Below are 15,871 nucleotides of genomic sequence, written 5' to 3'. Positions count from 1 at the left end.
CTGCAGGGGGACAGGGCTGTAGCAGGGCTGGGGGAAGATGGCAGTGTCCACAGACGGCACGCGGGCAAGGGGCAGGGGCACTCTGTCTTGCCCAGAGCACTTCAGAGAATAAATAAGCCGGGGCCGAAATTGCTGCTGGTATTTGTCACAGCCATTTCAGCAAAGCACCGAATGTATAAGCGTCTCGAATTTCAACTGGCAAAATTAGGCCTCATCAAAGTCAATCTGAACAGTCAAGGTAGATGGAAAAAAAGGGCCGGACAAAGGAAAATAGAGGGACACGAGGACAGTCCCCTGAGCCAACTGAGAAACTGGGAGCCAAAGGGGCTGTTGGTGGCCGTTTTCCCAGGAAACAGTCACTCCATTTAGAAGCCAGCGCCCCCCCGCCCCTGCAGACTCCAGCGACTTGCTGAGAAGGTCCCTCTAAATGTAAAATTGGCACTCTCAGCTTTCAGATGAAGGATAAAGGTCTGATGATCCAAAGGGCTAACTTACTCACTGTTAACTCCCTTCTACCCCACCTGCAAGGGAGGAAGCAGCATCTGGCAAGATGAGCTAAGACTTGGAGAGCACCTGCCTGTCCCCTTGGGAGAAAGGAACTCTGAGCCCGTTCATGATGGATGTGGACCAGACTGCACATGGTAAGAGCCAGTGGGGGTGGCAGGAAGGATTACCTAAATGGATCTAAGAAGAAAGAACCTCTCTGTGGGAAATGGGGTGGAAAATAGACTGGGGAACGAGGCATCGGTATGCCCTGGGGTGGAGTAATCAATCGGTGTGATGGACCAGGGGACAGGGACGTGTGGGGACATTGAAGAGTCTTGAGCAGAGACAACACATCGCAACGGTCAATACCAGCAGTGGAGGGTGCAGGCGTTTCCTCTCTGCAAACTGCAACGTTCTCCCAAAGTTACCTGTCCCTTCAAGTTCACGTGCCCCTGAAAGGCCAGTTCCACGTTCGTAGAGCCCCGCTCTCATATGCTACATTTTGGCTCAGGAAAATCTAGCATCTAGCACAGGATGGGGCACAAGGGCAGGCATTTTAGTACCGTGATTGTTATTAATATAAGTAGTGACCAATTATTTATTAGCATCACACTTTCCATCACACTTTTCCATCTCTTTCCATCATCTTAGCAACTCTGTTGGGTATGTAGTGCAACCTCCGTTTTCTAGACAGGGAAACTGAGGCTTAGCTTAGCAGGATGGCGTTATATCTCTGCTGTTTGCTCCCCAGCTCACTCTTTTCCCTTTTCCACCCGTTCTGTGCCTGGGAGCCCAACTGCATGGGCTTCCAACTGAGTTTGGTCAATGGGCAGCAACAGCAAGAGACCCAACGGCAGGAGGAGGATGAAATTGAGGGATTTCTTCCTCCAGCTCCCTGCCAGGGCCCCAAGAGTTGGCTGCATCCCTCTACCCAGAGCCACAGTCCTGCACGCAGCCCTCTTCACACAGCCCTCTCTCCAGTTGCTACAGGTGGTAGTAACTCCCCACTGTTCTTGGGCCCAAGGGCTGCCCTCCCTAAACCCTAAAGCCAGTAGTCCCTTTAATAAGCCCTTCATGGACCCCCCAGGTTGAGCTAGGTGTTTCCTGATGGAACCTGGTTGGTACAGAGAGAAAGAAAGTGTCCCCAGATTACAGAGCTTACAAACAGTGGCACTGAAACCCCAGCCCTCCTCTGCCTCCAAAGCCCATGTCATTCCATCTGAACTGCGGTTTCTCAGCCACAGACGTTCACACCCGCATCTGCCCTGATTGGCCACATCTGCCACCTGCTCTGCTATGCACTTAACATTTTTCTTTAACTTGCTCATTTTTTTACTTAAATGAGCCATTTAAAAAGGAGAGAGTGAATTTAAATCACTGCCCCAAATGGCAAACCAGTCTCACTTGTCTGAAACAGAGGATGACTGAAAAAGAATTATAATGAAAACAAAACACTGTTATTAAAACTTTTACTCCCTCTGGCTCGCTGCAGGCATGTTGCCCCACACCTGTTTCTGTTGCAAAGCGAGATTAGCAAGCGAAGGGGCGTTAAAGACAGGATGGCATCAGCCTGAGGCTTTCTCCTTGGCATAACTAGGAGGACAGCATGAGAAAGGAACAGGGAAGACCCTCCCTCTCTGTGATTCCTTGCTATTTATTGCCCATGGGGAGGCCCCACCGAAAGAGGAACATTGCCCTAGACCTGCACTGTCCAACAGAGCTTTCCACAGTGATGGAGACGTCTTACCCACAGCTGTGCTGCCCAATACAGGAGCCACCTGCCACGTGTGGCTATTGAGCCTGTGAAATGTGGCTGGTGTGGCTGAAAAGATGAATTCTGTTTCATTCGGTTAAATAAAAGCCGAGACACCTTGTTGAGTTTTAATGTAAATGTCAGTTGTCACACACAGCTCCATGTTGAACACAGCTCTGGACTGTAAGCCCCATGAGGGCAAGAACTCGCCTATTCATTCTCCTCTGGATTTCTAGAACAGCACGGTGCTTGATTGCCAGGAGCATTCAATTAATTCTCGATGCATCAGTGGGTGAATCAGTAATTGAATGAATGAATGAACTATATTGCTTCTTGCAACAAGAAACTGCTCTCTGCATTCAGACTGTCCTGGGAACCATTAACTCTTCCTGGTTAAGTAACTCTGTTCCTCGCCACCCGGTTGCTCTCCTCCCTCCAGGCTCCTCAGTGGGGAGACAAGCTTAGGAATTCGACTTCCAACATGCCTCCTCCTCTCCAAGCTGAGCTCAGGTCCACTTCTCTGCTGCCACCGAGCAAACAAAGAAGCTTTTGTGGTGTGGTTGCTTTCGCTGCCCCCATCTCACTGCCTCCGCCCCTGACTGGGATATTAGGTGCTTGGTGACAATTAGCAAGGTATCACCTGCTTCTGTAGAACCAGGCACCTGGCCTTGGGTTACGGTATGGCCTGAATACCCACCTGACAAAATCCTGCGCACTCCGGCACTGATCACCAGCTCTAGATGCGGATGCCACCCACCCTCTGGCCATGCCAGCCTCTGTGTTCACCTTGCCAGGGCATCTGAGCCCCTGCACTGCCCCCTCCCCATGCCCAGCCCCGCACGATGCCAGGGCAGACGGTGATGGACGCCTTCCTTTGGGGCAGCATTAAGCAGCGGGGAGGAAGAGACGGTGCTTGGAAGATAATGGAGGCGCCAATGATTGGTGACAAACAGCCCCGCTGGAGCAGCGCTGAGTGCCTCTGCAGAAAGAGAAACAAAAGGGCAAAGGGAACAGCTTGGCAAAGGAACAAAAAAAACCCAACAGCTCAGCTGCCTCTCTCCCTGGTGACTCCCAAGCTGCTCCTGTGATGTATGAGGCTGGGGGTTGCTCTCCGCTGGAGTGCCGCCAAGATCCCCACCCAAGCCTGGGGCACCCTGATGCTCCCCACGCAAGGCTCTTGGGTGGTGGGTCTGCCTGACTGAGCCCTGGGATGGCCCCCAGGACCTCGAGGGAGAAGACCTGCACCCCCCACCACCACCACGCGCACACACATCACGCACGGTGTGGGCACCAGCGGGAAAGTCACCCTCTCTGGCCTCAGTTTTCTCAGCTCTGAAATGGGGGGAAGGATATAGTGCATTTAATCTCCCAGCTCCCTCCTGGCCCCAATGCTCTGTAATTCCAAACCTGAGGACTCGCTCCATGTGGGAAACCTACAACGGGCACTGGGGCTTAGTAAACACTTCTTCCTCTTCAGACTGGGGGCATTCCAAATGTCATTATAACAGCAGCAGCCACTTTTCCCACACCTGCTGTGTGCTAGGTACCCTGCATACAGACCCCTCGTATTACGTGAATTTCCCCTTCCCAGCAGCCCCACCCCACGAAGCCACCATGATGAGTCGCGTGCTCAGCTGGAGACATCAAGGCTGAAAGCAACAAGGAGGTGATCGGAGTTCACACGCTGGATAAGTGGTGGAGATGGGATCTGAACTCAGGCCAGACCCCGGAGCCCATGCCCCCTGGGGAGGTAGATGCTTCTCCCCAGGAGAAGCTACCCCCATCACACTTGGTTCAGGCTCAAGGTGGAACAGCTCCATTCCAGGCAGGGGTCTGGTTTTCCCTCCTTGCCAGGTCTGGACACTGTGGGAGAGGTGGGTAGTGTCCAAATAATGGCACTTCTGCCACGAGACCATTGTCTCTTTGGGCACCCCAGAGCAATCATTTATAACACAATGGCGTGGCAAAGAGTTTCCGGTTTCAGGTGGCCCAGAAAAGCCAAATTCATCTTCCTGGAGCCCTGGTCTGGGAACGTCACTCCTCTCTCCTCAACTGCCCCCCGTAGCTCCCAGGCTCAAGTCCAGACCCCTTGCCCTGGCGAGCAGGCCCTGGCCAACAGCTTCAGCCTCATTCCCCGCTTCTCAGTGAGCACCTTATGCTCAAGTGAGGCCAGCTGCCTCTCTGTCTCCCATCCTCACACAGCCTGACAGCGTCCTCATTCCCCCCTCCAGGGCTTCGCACGTGCTGCTCTCCGGCCTGGGATTCCCTCCCTACCTCCCAAGATTGTTTCAATCCCTCAGAGCCTTCCTGGGCCACTCCCTTTAGTTTCCAAGGATTTATTCTTGCTATCCTTGTATTGGCCACTTATTATACATAATCTTTCATTGTTCTCAAATGAGCCCGTGCTGTGTGGGGTGGCCAACGAGCCAAAACTCCTTAAGGGAGGCCTCTGCCAATCCAGAATGAGGTTGGCACAGCTGCTCAATTAACAGAAGTGACTGGATCCCTTGCCTTGACTCCAAAGTCAGCTTCCAGGGGAGGGAGAAGAAAGTGCGCGCTTACTGAGCCTCTCAGAGGGACCCCATGGCCAGCTGACCCCATCCTGAGGGTCAGGAGGAAGGGAGGGGTCAAGACTGAGGGCTAGTTGCGTGCCAGGGGCTTTCACGTATTCGTCTCATTTATCGCCACAACACCCGCTATTTTCAAAAGACGGGGAGACCATGACTCAGAGAGGTAATGACTTGCCCAAATATATACTCTGCTAGGAAGTGGCCGGGCTAGGCTTTGAACCCAATTCACATAAAAACCAAAGTATATTAATTACCACCGAGTGGCTCTTCCACAGAGGCAGTGAGTGAGGAAGGATGGGCAGGTCCAGCAGCGTGCTGGTAAATGTTTAACAGCTAGCTCTGGGCTGGGGAGAGCTCTGATCTGCAGTGTTTGCTCATTCCATGGTATAAATACTCCTGCCCTGGTCAATTTCAAGCCACCAATAAGGTAAACTCAGAGCTGGGGAGAGATGTGTAAATCAATGCCTGGGTGTGAATCCAGGTCTGTCCCTCACTAGCAGTGGGACTTTAGGCAAATCACACGATCTCTCTAAGCCTCATTCCTCATCTGTAAAATGGAGAGACTGTTATCTCCCAAATGGGAGTTTCTGGGAGGCTTTAATATGACTTTGTGTGAACACGGCTAGCACGGGACTTAGCACATAATAGTTGCCCCCTCCTTCCTTCCTCCCTCCCTCCCTCCCTCCCTCCCTCCCTCCCTTCCTTCCTTCCTTCCTTCCTCCCCCTCCTTTCTTCCTTCCTTCCCTCCTTCCCCAAACCCTGCACCCATCACCAAACAAGGAGAACCCAGAAGGAACAGGAATCCCTTTAGTCTTCCCTCCACCTTCTACTGTTGGCTCATCCCCCAGATGCCAGCCGTGATGCCAGTTTGAGTGATGGCGGGCAGAGCTGGACAATGGACACATTCTCACACCAGAAAGGACTTCCAGAGGTGATTGAGCAGGGCCAGGAAACAGGCCCTGGGCTCAGTGTCTCGACCAAACCCCAGATTCAGGGGAGACATTATTCATTCATCAGTCAGTCAGTCATTCAACAAACACATCTTGAAGATTTGCTCAGAGGCAGGCCTTGTGCCAGAGCCAGTGGTGCAGGGATGCCTGCCCTCAAGAGCTCTCTGTTCAATGGGGAGACCAACCGATGACCATTTCCAGCCCCAGAGGAGGGTTGTTTTAACAGCACTGCTGGCAGCACTCACAGGGAACACCTGAGGGTTGTAGAGGGCAAGAAGTGGGTGAGCAGAGACTTGGAGGGAGATGTACGGGGAGTCAGGGGCTGTGCTGGCTGAGGGCAGATGTCTGCTCTCTGAGCCAGGAAAGGGCAGAAGTGGGGGAGGAGGTGGAGGACATGAGGCTAAGGCCAGAAACCTCTGAGCAGAGGCCAAGTCTGCGGGGCGGAGAGGTGGCGGCTCCGGTCCCCAGGCCGTGTGACTGCAGCAGCAACCTCCCCTGTGGACTGGGGATACAACACCCATCTGGGCAGCCGTGGAGGAGGGAGGAGGTCACATCAGCAAAATGGCTACACCAGCACTCAGCTCACAGGGCAAGCTTTCTGGTCAGTTTACTGGCCTGTGAGCTCATGGGGAGCTGACCTGTCTCATTCCAAAACCCTAGGGGTGTGTGTGAATGAAACAGCGCAATGGGTTGGGGAGGGAAGGAAGCCTGAGCGTGCAGCCACAGAATCCAGATTCCAGTCCAGCCACTTCCTGCCACCATCTTTCCATCTCCCTGAGGCTCAGTTTCCCTTTCACGTCTGATGTGAGAACTAAATGGAAGAATGGGCGTGGAAGCATCTCGTCAACGCTCGAGTACCACCAGCAGGTAGAGAGTTTGGGGGTCTGGAGTCAGAGTAGGCATCACTTTGATTACCTGAGAGTCTTCAAGAAAGACAGAATGTAGTTCCAGGAGCAGAAATTTACCAACAGGAAGTTCACCTGTGAATCCAGCCTAAATTTCACACGGCCTAAGCCTTTGCATACACTTTTCTGTAGAAAGCCACACACCCAACACCTCTCCACGTACCCCAGCACCAGGACGCACATGTCTAAAGGCCAAAGATGCCTTATTCATCCAAACAACCCACCGTGAGCGGGTTGTGGGCGAGCATCCACCATGTGTTTTGTGGGGAAGAGCAGAACCAGACAGGGTCCCCGACTTCACGGAGCTTCTAGTCGACTAGGGTAGGGGATGGGAGGGTCCCAGTGAGACTGGTTCTACCCCCGAATTTCACTGGGAGAAACAACTTGGGTCTTGGGTCTTGACTGCACCCAGTGTGGGTGTGGATGGGGGACAATGGGTCGAGCCTCCAGGGAAAGTCAGGGAGCAGGCAGGGGAATCAGTCACCCCCTGGCCATGAACCATCCTCCAGGAGTTACCAAGAGCGGTAATCAGCACCTCTAAGGTTCATCATGCCTAGGGAGGGTATCAAGTGGAGTCCTTCTCTTATAAGAGGCAGAAATCAACTCCAGACAACTCAAGCCAAAAACAGTAACTGGTGGAACATTATGGGGAATTCATGGAACACAAGGACAAACTGGAGCCTGGTACTGGGAGGACCCACGCTGCTTGAGCTGGAGCAGCTCTGACGTAACCGTGGTTAATACTGGTAACAGTGATCTGAGCCCACAGGATTAAGCTAACAGCTTTGTACGTCACGATTCTTTCCATCCCGTCAACATCCTGGGAGGAAGGTCCCATCATTATTAGCCCTGGGGAAACCAGAAAAGTACAGCGTCTTGGGGCCCCCATTGATAAGGGGACTTTCCAGTAGTTCTCTGTCTCCCTCTGTTCAATATTCAGCTTCCAGGGAGACTTTGTCAGATGCGCTCATCTTGGGGGTGACTTAGCCGATCGTGCCACCTACCAAGATGGCGTGCAATTAGTAGGGTGGTGAATAATTCCCCAGGGCAAATCTGACGTGTTGCCGGGAGAAGCAGGAATGGCTGGTGGACACGCTAAACGCCAGATTCCTTTCCTGGGTGTCACAGTGTCCTTTCCTGCTCCTTTGGGCTGCTACTCTCTAAACCTCTAGGTCTGTAAATACTGTATTTATTTGCTCCATCCATGGAATCTTGGCCAATAGGTCTCGGTGATCACAAGCCCCCTATGCCACCGGACCTCACTGCAAGTGGAAAGGTGGGTTCCAGGATCTCACCCACCTGGTTCCTTCCCGGGAACTTCATCCTGAAGACAGACGCCTCTTAGGAATTAATGTCCCATGTTTCACCTCCACTGACATTTATCGTTTAAAGCGGGGGCGCTTTGCACCCTCTTGCATACGGTAGAAGCTGCTGCATTCCTCCTTCCGGCGAAGAAAAAATAAATCCTTTCTCCTCTCCTCCAGGAGCAGCAGTGTCTTTGGATTGCTTCAGACCTGGGTTTGAAACTCCTGGTTCTTCCACTTAAAAAAGGTTCTGAGCCTCATTCATTATTTAAGAAAGAAAAGAAAGGAAGGAAGGGGGGGAGAGAGAGAAAGAGAGAGGTATCTTGGGCCTCTTGTCCTCACCTGCAAAACATGGCTAATGACACCGCCTCATGGATTGTTGAGAGCATTTAATGCATAAAGGACGTCTAACAGGTGCGTGATAAATGGGAACTATCCGTAATGTCACTCTTCTTTCTCTCAGTCTTCAACTAGACTCAAGAAAGACAGCCTTGAGTTGAGCTGGTCCCACCACACACAGTCCTACCTCCAGTTCTCTGCTCCCACGGGTTTCCCTCCCTGGAGCATTAGCCCGTGGCTTATTCATGTTCTCCCTTTGCTTCAAGGTCTAGTTCAAGTTCTCCCTCCTCTCTGAAGCATTCCCTTTATACCCCCCAAATAATCACTCTTCCCCCGAGAACCTCCTGTAGGGGACATCAATCCACTTGGCATCTAGCAGGTATCGACAAATTTCCACCTGGATTTTCATTCATCTTTATGGGTACATGCCTGACCTCTCGCCCCACTGGAATGACGGTCACCGACATAGGTCTTTCTCTTTTCAGATGTGCTCTGCCCACGACAGATGCCCATTCATTCTCTTGATGATGACGAGGGCTTTCAGGGACACCCCGTCTCCCATCTGTGCAGGTGGACATACTGGACAATTTTATCTCACTGGGATTTGGGAAAGAGTAAGGCATCCGGACTGGGCATTGGACACACGACAACTGTCTTTGTGTGTGGCTGGAGCCGAGGAAGCGACTGAGACCCCTTCTCACCAGCAGACAGCAGAGCACAGAGGGAAAGAGACAGTCCTGGGTCTGAATCTCAGTTTGCCACTTACTGACTGGGTGGCCGTGGACAAGTCACTTAACCTCTCTGAGCCTCAGCTTCCCCATCTGGAAAATCACTTTAACTCTCAGCGTGGTTATTAAACAAGACAAGAAGAACAAAGCGCATGGCACCATGCTGGCACATAGTGAGAGCTCCGTCAGGGCTAAATAAATGAATTTCAAGGGGCCTGGGGATGGAGCAGAGGTGGACTGGGTGGCAAGCCAGGTTAGACGCCTCCATGGATCCCAGGAAACCCAGTTAACAGAACTAACCAGCCTCCTCTTCGTTTGGCTCTTCGGTCTCCGGCTTTGAAGTCACCACTGCTATAACCCAGAAACCCCAGCGAGTCACTTAATCTCCTTCCACCGCCCCTCCCCCACCGCCCCTCCCTCCAACTGTAGCAAGGTTCCGGTCTGGGTGAGACAGATGTTCTGAAAAGCTGGGGTAGCCAGGCCAATCTAAGGCATCACTGGTACCTTGCCAGCCCTTGCCCACACGCCCTGTCCAAGGAACACTGGAAGGGAAGAGGGAGCCTGGCGCTGGACCAGTCGGGACCCGGAAGGCGCCAGTACTCACGCCATTAACAAATCTTAAAACTCTGGGCCTCAGTTTCCCAATCTGTGAAAAGAAGAGCTTAAACCCATCTTGCAGTGGGCGAGGACTGTGCAGCAGTTAGCACGTGCTGGCCACACTGCGGCTGTTCCACGTAATACTGGCTATTGAAAAAAAAAACAAAAAGCCAGCTATGATACAAGGAGGGGAGCAATGTTAGATTGTTTAAGGGGACAGCTGCGGAAAGATCGTTCGATGCCGCGTCTCAGTACCCGCTTTTACCAGGGCAGCTGTCCTTTTGTGCCTATCATCTTGTCCAAGGCAACAGGTTTGGGGGTGGTAATCGGTTCCTACACTAAAAGGGTTCTCCTGGTAAAAATTAGAAGTTTCAGAACCAATGAAGTAAGAGATCTTGGAGGTCGCTTTCAGCTCTAACATCCCCTGCACTTAAAAAGCAAAAGCTAATTCAACCTCTCAGGAAAAACTCCAGTTTGCACCTTGGGTGGGAAGGGAGTGGGGTTTATTACTGGCGGAGGGGCCAGGCTGGGGGCGGGGCGGCAAGGGGAGCAGGGGCGAAGCAGCCTGGCCCCGGCAGGGCCCTTAACTCCCCCGCCAGGGGCTGAGTGCGAGCCGGGCGGGGGCCTGGGCCCCGCCCCGCGCCCCCGGCGTCGGGTGGAGATGGTGAGGGAGCAGAAGTACGTAAAGTCCTCACGCCAGCTTGTGCATGCACAGCTCCCCTGCAGTCTCGGTGCTGCGGCTTCCTCGGCCCAGCCGAGTCCGCCCCCGCATCCCACCCACCCGTTGACACGCGGCTGCCAAGAGAGAACTGGAAGGGCCTCTGGCTGGGGCCTTTGGCGCGTCCTAACTCGGCCTGCCCACTGCTAGCCTTCGCGGAGACTTTGCCACAGCCCAGAGAGGCAGGTCCATGAACCACTCTCTTCCCCGCGCCCCCAGGGCCCGGTGCCCTCTCTCTCCCAGGCCACCGCCCAGGCACGAGTGCATCACTGCCTTCCCAGAAGTGCCCAGACCAGGTAAAATGGGAACTGAGGAGTTAAAAACCGAGCGGGTTTCTCCTCTTGGAGAGTCAAGATACTGGGGAGTGGAAGCAGGGGCAGGAACTTCCAGCCCAGCCAGTCCTGTGTGCAGCCGACTGCTCTCTCCTCCCAGTGCACAGACCCACCTCTCCACAAAGGTGAGCTCCTTGGCTCTGCGGCCCATAGGAACAGAACCGGCGAGGGCGCACTGGCCGTGCCTCTCCCTAGTAGTGACCGCCATCGCCCCCCACTGTGCAGGCGTGTTTCTGAATGCCTGCCCTGGACTCTACCCTCCCCGCCCTCCGAAGCAGCCCCTGGCAGGTGGTCCGGCACAGCCAAATGCCAGGTGCACGGCTCTCGGTCACGTCCAGGAAGGGCGCCCTCCCCTGGCAAGCCGGCCTGTTGCATCTCGTACAGACCCTTCTCGTGCTCCCATCCCTTCGTGGGCACGGATTTGGAGCGGGTAAGGAGGGATCCCACTCTCGAGCACTCTCATCTCTGCAGGGAAGGGAGAGCTCCCCGGCTGCCCAGGACCCCTGCGCGCGTCCCACGCTCGGAAAGTTTCCCATCTGCGATCCGGATCAGCGCTCTTCCCTCACCCTGAGAAGCGGAGCTCAGAGGCCATGCCGGCTGCCCCCGGCCCAGAGGCGCTCACCCCCGGCGCCAGATCCCCCAGCCTCCAGCCAGTTGCAGAGGCGGGCCAGGGGAGTGGAGGCGCCAAGACGCCGGCTCAGCTCTCCGCAGCCCCGCAGCCCGAAGAACGCTGCTCGCGGGTTCTGGGGAAAATCGCAGGGTGGGGTCCTGACGGAGCGGGGTTTCCCACCAAAGCCTTTCCCATCAGTCGCCACCCTCACCCCTGCCGCGTCTCTCTGGTTCTGCGCATTCCGGGGGAAAGGGGTGCTCCCCTCCTCCCCCCAGCCATCCCCGCTCCCTTCAATGTCCAGGTGAGGGCTCCAGGTGCCTTTCAACAAAGCCCAGTGCCCTCTCCGTTGCGCTGGAACCGGGACACCACCCCCTCCCCGCCTCCATATAACCTTTCCCTCTAGAGGCATCCGAGGGAGGGAGCCGTCACCCCAAAGTTGGGGGGAGATTTTCATCCACTTTGGAAGGTCTGTTGTTCCAAGGGTAGGGGGATAAAGTACAGGGCTTGCATTACTTCTGCTTTACACCAACCCCTCCCCGCTCTCTGCCAGCAGGACCACCATTCAGGCTCGAATTCTGCAGCTTCTCCCATCAGCAGACCAAGCACTCTTCAAGGACCTCGGGGTAGACGGGGTGCGGTTATTTTAGGCGGGACACCCCTTCCCGGAAGGCACTCTCTCAGAGTTTGGCTAAGCACCCCCGGTGGGGCAAGGCACACACACGGCAGAGGACGGAGATGGTTCCCCCACCTTCATCACCCAGTTGGGCTAGGGACTGAGACCCTACTGGTCACAATGGCTACGTTTTGGCACCCCGCATCCTCCTCCGCCTCCGCGGCAGAGCCAGGACGTAACTCCAGATGGGCTGGTTCTGGGCATCCAGGTTTGGTACTAGGCTTAGGGGGGAATCGCGGACGCGCACCCTCTAGTCTCCGCGCCCACGGCTCTTCGCCGGTCCAGCCTCCCTCCCGCCCAGCTCGTAGCGAATGTGTTGGCTCGCTGCCCGAAAGGTGCCAGGGTCGCCAGGTTGGACTGCCGCGCCACTTAAGGCCCACCAGGCGGCGGCGCCGGGCTGGAAGCATCGAGGCTTCGGCGAACCCTGGACCCTGGAGGTGCGGAGGCACCAATCACTCTCTCTAGGGCCCTCCTTCCAATGGGTTCAGCCCAGCCGGGACCAAGTCCATGCGGGACGCACACACACCGCTGCTCAGACCTTCTCAGCCCCCGGACGCGTCCATGCCTCCCTCCACACTAGAACCACACACTCCACTGCACGCACACACACTCCTGGCCCATGAAGCAACACAACCCCCGCATGCCTGCACCTCCACACATCCCAGAGACGTACACTCCTGCTCAAGTGTCACACTCCCACCTCCTATGCACACACGCCCCGTGCCCCCCCCCCAACAGAAATACAGCCACTCCCTGTCACACATCCCTAAAGGGACCCATACACTTGGGACGCGCGTGCAACGCCGCACCTCACACACCCATCCACCCTGTAACACGCTCACACATGCGATGACACAAGCTCACACACTTCACACCCTCACCGAGAAGCTGGCACCCGCTCACACCCCCAAACACTGGCTCACACGCTTTCTCACACACACACCTTCTCTGTGTAACTGACATGGACACTCAAACACCCCTCCAGACACTCGCTCGCTCACACACCATCACACACACTCACATCTCCAAATGCACTCCGGCAGCCTCTCCACACACAGCTCCCTCCCGGACACCCTCACACTGAGACGCAACAAAGACACACGCTCATACACACGCGCACACGCACACCCTGGCACAGACCCACGAGCGCTCTCTTCAAAGGAGACATCCTCCCTCCCTCGTCAAGCCGATCACCTCTGCAGACCCCCACGCCGGGAGCGGGGCTCGGACCCGGAGCCTCTCGGGAGCGACCCTGGCCCGCGCCCGCCGCCAGCTGCCCGCCCCCGCGCGCATCCCCAGCCGGGCTCCGGCCCGCGCCCGCGCACTCACCGCGCGCCAGGTCCAGGATCGCTGGGAGCAGCAGGCAGGCGCAGCCGCGGAGGCTCGGGGCGGCTCGCATGGTGCCCGGCAGCTGGCGGCGGCGGCGGCGAGGCGGCGGCGGCGGCGGCGGCGGCGGCGGCGGCGGCGGCGGGGCCCCTAGCCATGGGCTCAGGCGCGCTCCTGCCTCCGGCCGCCGGCCGAGCCAGTGGCGGGCAGCACGGGGCGCCGCGGGGGCGCCCCCATGCCGTCGCTGCCGGGCCGCCCGGGAGCCGGGCTCGACTCGGCTCGGCTTCTGCCGGGCGCCGCGACCCTCGCGCTCGGGGCGACCTCCGGGCGCGCCGCAGCTCCCGGATCCTCGGCTCCGCGCGGTGTCCACCGAAGCCCGGAGTCGGATCGGTGGCAGCGCCGGAGTTGGGAGCCGAATCGCGCTCTCTCCGCCTCGCGCTCGCCTCTCCCGGCTGCGCGAGCGCCCCTCCCCTCGCCCTCCCTCCGTCCCTCCCCCTCTCCCCGCCCTCCACTCGCCGCTCTCTCGGCTGTATTATACAGACTTTTCTTTAATCCTTTCTGCGCTGTTCGGTTCTCGTCCGCTAAGCCGATTTATTGCAGGGAGAAGGAGAGCCTCCCACCTCCCGTCCCCCTCCCCCTCCTAGCGATCTTCCACCCCTCCCCCTCCCCCGCCCCTCTTCCCCCCAGGTTCCCCTCCTCACTCACAACTCGCTTGCAGCCTGTAGCTCGGTAACCCTCCCCCAGCTGACCGAGCACCCCTGCCCTCCAGACCAAGCTCCATCTGATCCCGCTTCACCTAATCCCGTCCCTGGGACACCCTCGCCTGCGCGCCGACCCCCAGCCTGGTGGAAAGAGGTAGCCTCCCCCTTGAAAGCGAGGCCATCCGTGGAGCCAAACAGGCAGGGTGTGGCACGGGAGCAGTGGTCTTACCCCCATTAAGGATTAGGGGCATCAGTGTTCTGAAACTTCCAAATTATGGCTGCCCTCCCCCAGGCACACATGGAAATGGGATATGTTTTGTTCTTTCTTCCAAGAATAGCCACATTCTTGGACCCAGGCAGAAATGGGTAAGGAACTGCGTGTTTCCTTCTGGTAGAGACCACAGTTTCACCCTTTGGGCAGACCCGATTCCTCTTCTCCCTGGGCCTGAGGATGGGGGTTTGGGACTTGTGTCTTATCATTATCCTCCCACCGACACACACACACACACACACACACACACACGTGTGCGCGCGCGCACACACACACACACCAACCATTGAGCCTCAGGTCTGTCTGTGAGCCCTGGGAGGGGAGAGGTACTCCAGCCCTTGGAGTGGTCAGGAGTGACGTTAGATGGGGAAGTTCAGAGCATGGAATTTCACTCCATGGCATTCTGAGGAGAATCCCCAGCTTCTCTATCTATGTCAGGTTGCTGCGTCAGGCTGTCACTCTGTTTACTTAAATGGACAGTGGGTACAAAGCCAGTTCCATCTCCAGCAGCCCTTTGAAGGGGTGTAGGGAATGGAGTGGGCAGTGGGTGGCTGCTAGGCTGTCTCTTGGTCAGCCTTGTGCAGAGATGCCCCATGGCAGGGAGCTGGTCCCGCCAAGTGCCCTCTCCAAGCCTCACCGCATCACCTCCCGAGGCTGCTCTGCAGCAGCTCATGCCCGCCCACCCCAGGGAAGGAGCGATTTGCATTTATGAAGATCTGAAAGCATACATTCACCTGACAGGCTTTAGAATGATCCTCTCAGTAAAATAATAACAATGATCATAATAAACCCTTATAAATAGGTGTTTGATTACAGTTTGTCCCTACGTGGTTTGTGGTTTTTTTTTTTTGAATCAGACTAATTGGCTGAAGCTGATTAGACTGGATATGGCTTGAACACTGGAGTCTTAGACCCTTTCTTCTCCCTTCGCCTGGCTCTTCTTTGCTCCCTCTTACCCCCACCCACCTAGGTCCACCCTTCTCCAAGTTGCTGAGGGTCAGCTTGAGGTCACCTCTCCCCCTCACCTTCTTTTTGGGCTGCCGCAGCCGTGCCATGGGACACAGTCCCTGACTGCCTCTTCTCTGCCCCTCCCCCTCCCCACCTCTGGCCCAGAACAAAGCCGACAGAATCCAAATCCATCGCAGGTGCTAAGCCCTCTGTGCCAGGGCCTTCCCTGCTGGGAAGCAGCATCCAGCTTGGAAGACCCTCATGTTGGTCTGAGCTCCTCAGGTCAATGCCAGGCACCCCCGTATGGGCGTTCCTGCTCTGTACGCCCAGCTGCAAATCAGAGCGCAGCCAGGCAGGTGGACAGGTAACAGTTTGCCAGGTGAAATCCTGCATATGTGAGGCTTACTGTCTGTACTCACTGTAGCCCAGCTGTTACCCAGGAGAGCCAGGGATCAGGTGGGATTCCAGGGCCTTTCTTGGTGATGCTTCCTCCTAGTCTGGGTCCACACCGCCAGCTGGGAAAGGGACCCCTGTGGGGAGCACCGGAAAGGCAACCGTCAGTCACCTCCATCATGCCAGCTGCGAATGACACCTGGCAAGAGGCCGGCAAGGAGGAAAGGAGACCTGATATCAAGAAGAGGCTTCTTCCTAGGGCCAAGG

The 15,871-nt window shown here is 56.1% G+C and overlaps 1 protein-coding gene across 1 annotated transcript in view; it reads right to left on the bottom strand.

Moving 5' to 3' along the window:
* The window catches only part of IGSF21 (immunoglobin superfamily member 21), a 244,508-nt gene extending 230,804 nt beyond the window's left edge, over positions 1 to 13,704 (bottom strand). Inside the window, exon 1 of the mRNA XM_032641651.1 lies at positions 13,295 to 13,704. Coding sequence (XP_032497542.1) covers positions 13,295 to 13,364 — 70 coding nt within the window. The 5' untranslated portion in view covers positions 13,365 to 13,704. The remainder of the gene's footprint in view (positions 1 to 13,294) is intronic.
* Positions 13,705 to 15,871: the final 2,167 nt, after the last annotated feature.

The sequence above is a fragment of the Phocoena sinus genome, chromosome 1, assembly GCF_008692025.1.
Source record: "Phocoena sinus isolate mPhoSin1 chromosome 1, mPhoSin1.pri, whole genome shotgun sequence".
NCBI lineage: Eukaryota > Metazoa > Chordata > Mammalia > Artiodactyla > Phocoenidae > Phocoena > Phocoena sinus.
The sequence above is the reverse complement of the archived record's forward strand: the minus strand, read 5'-3'. Positions and strand labels throughout refer to the sequence as shown.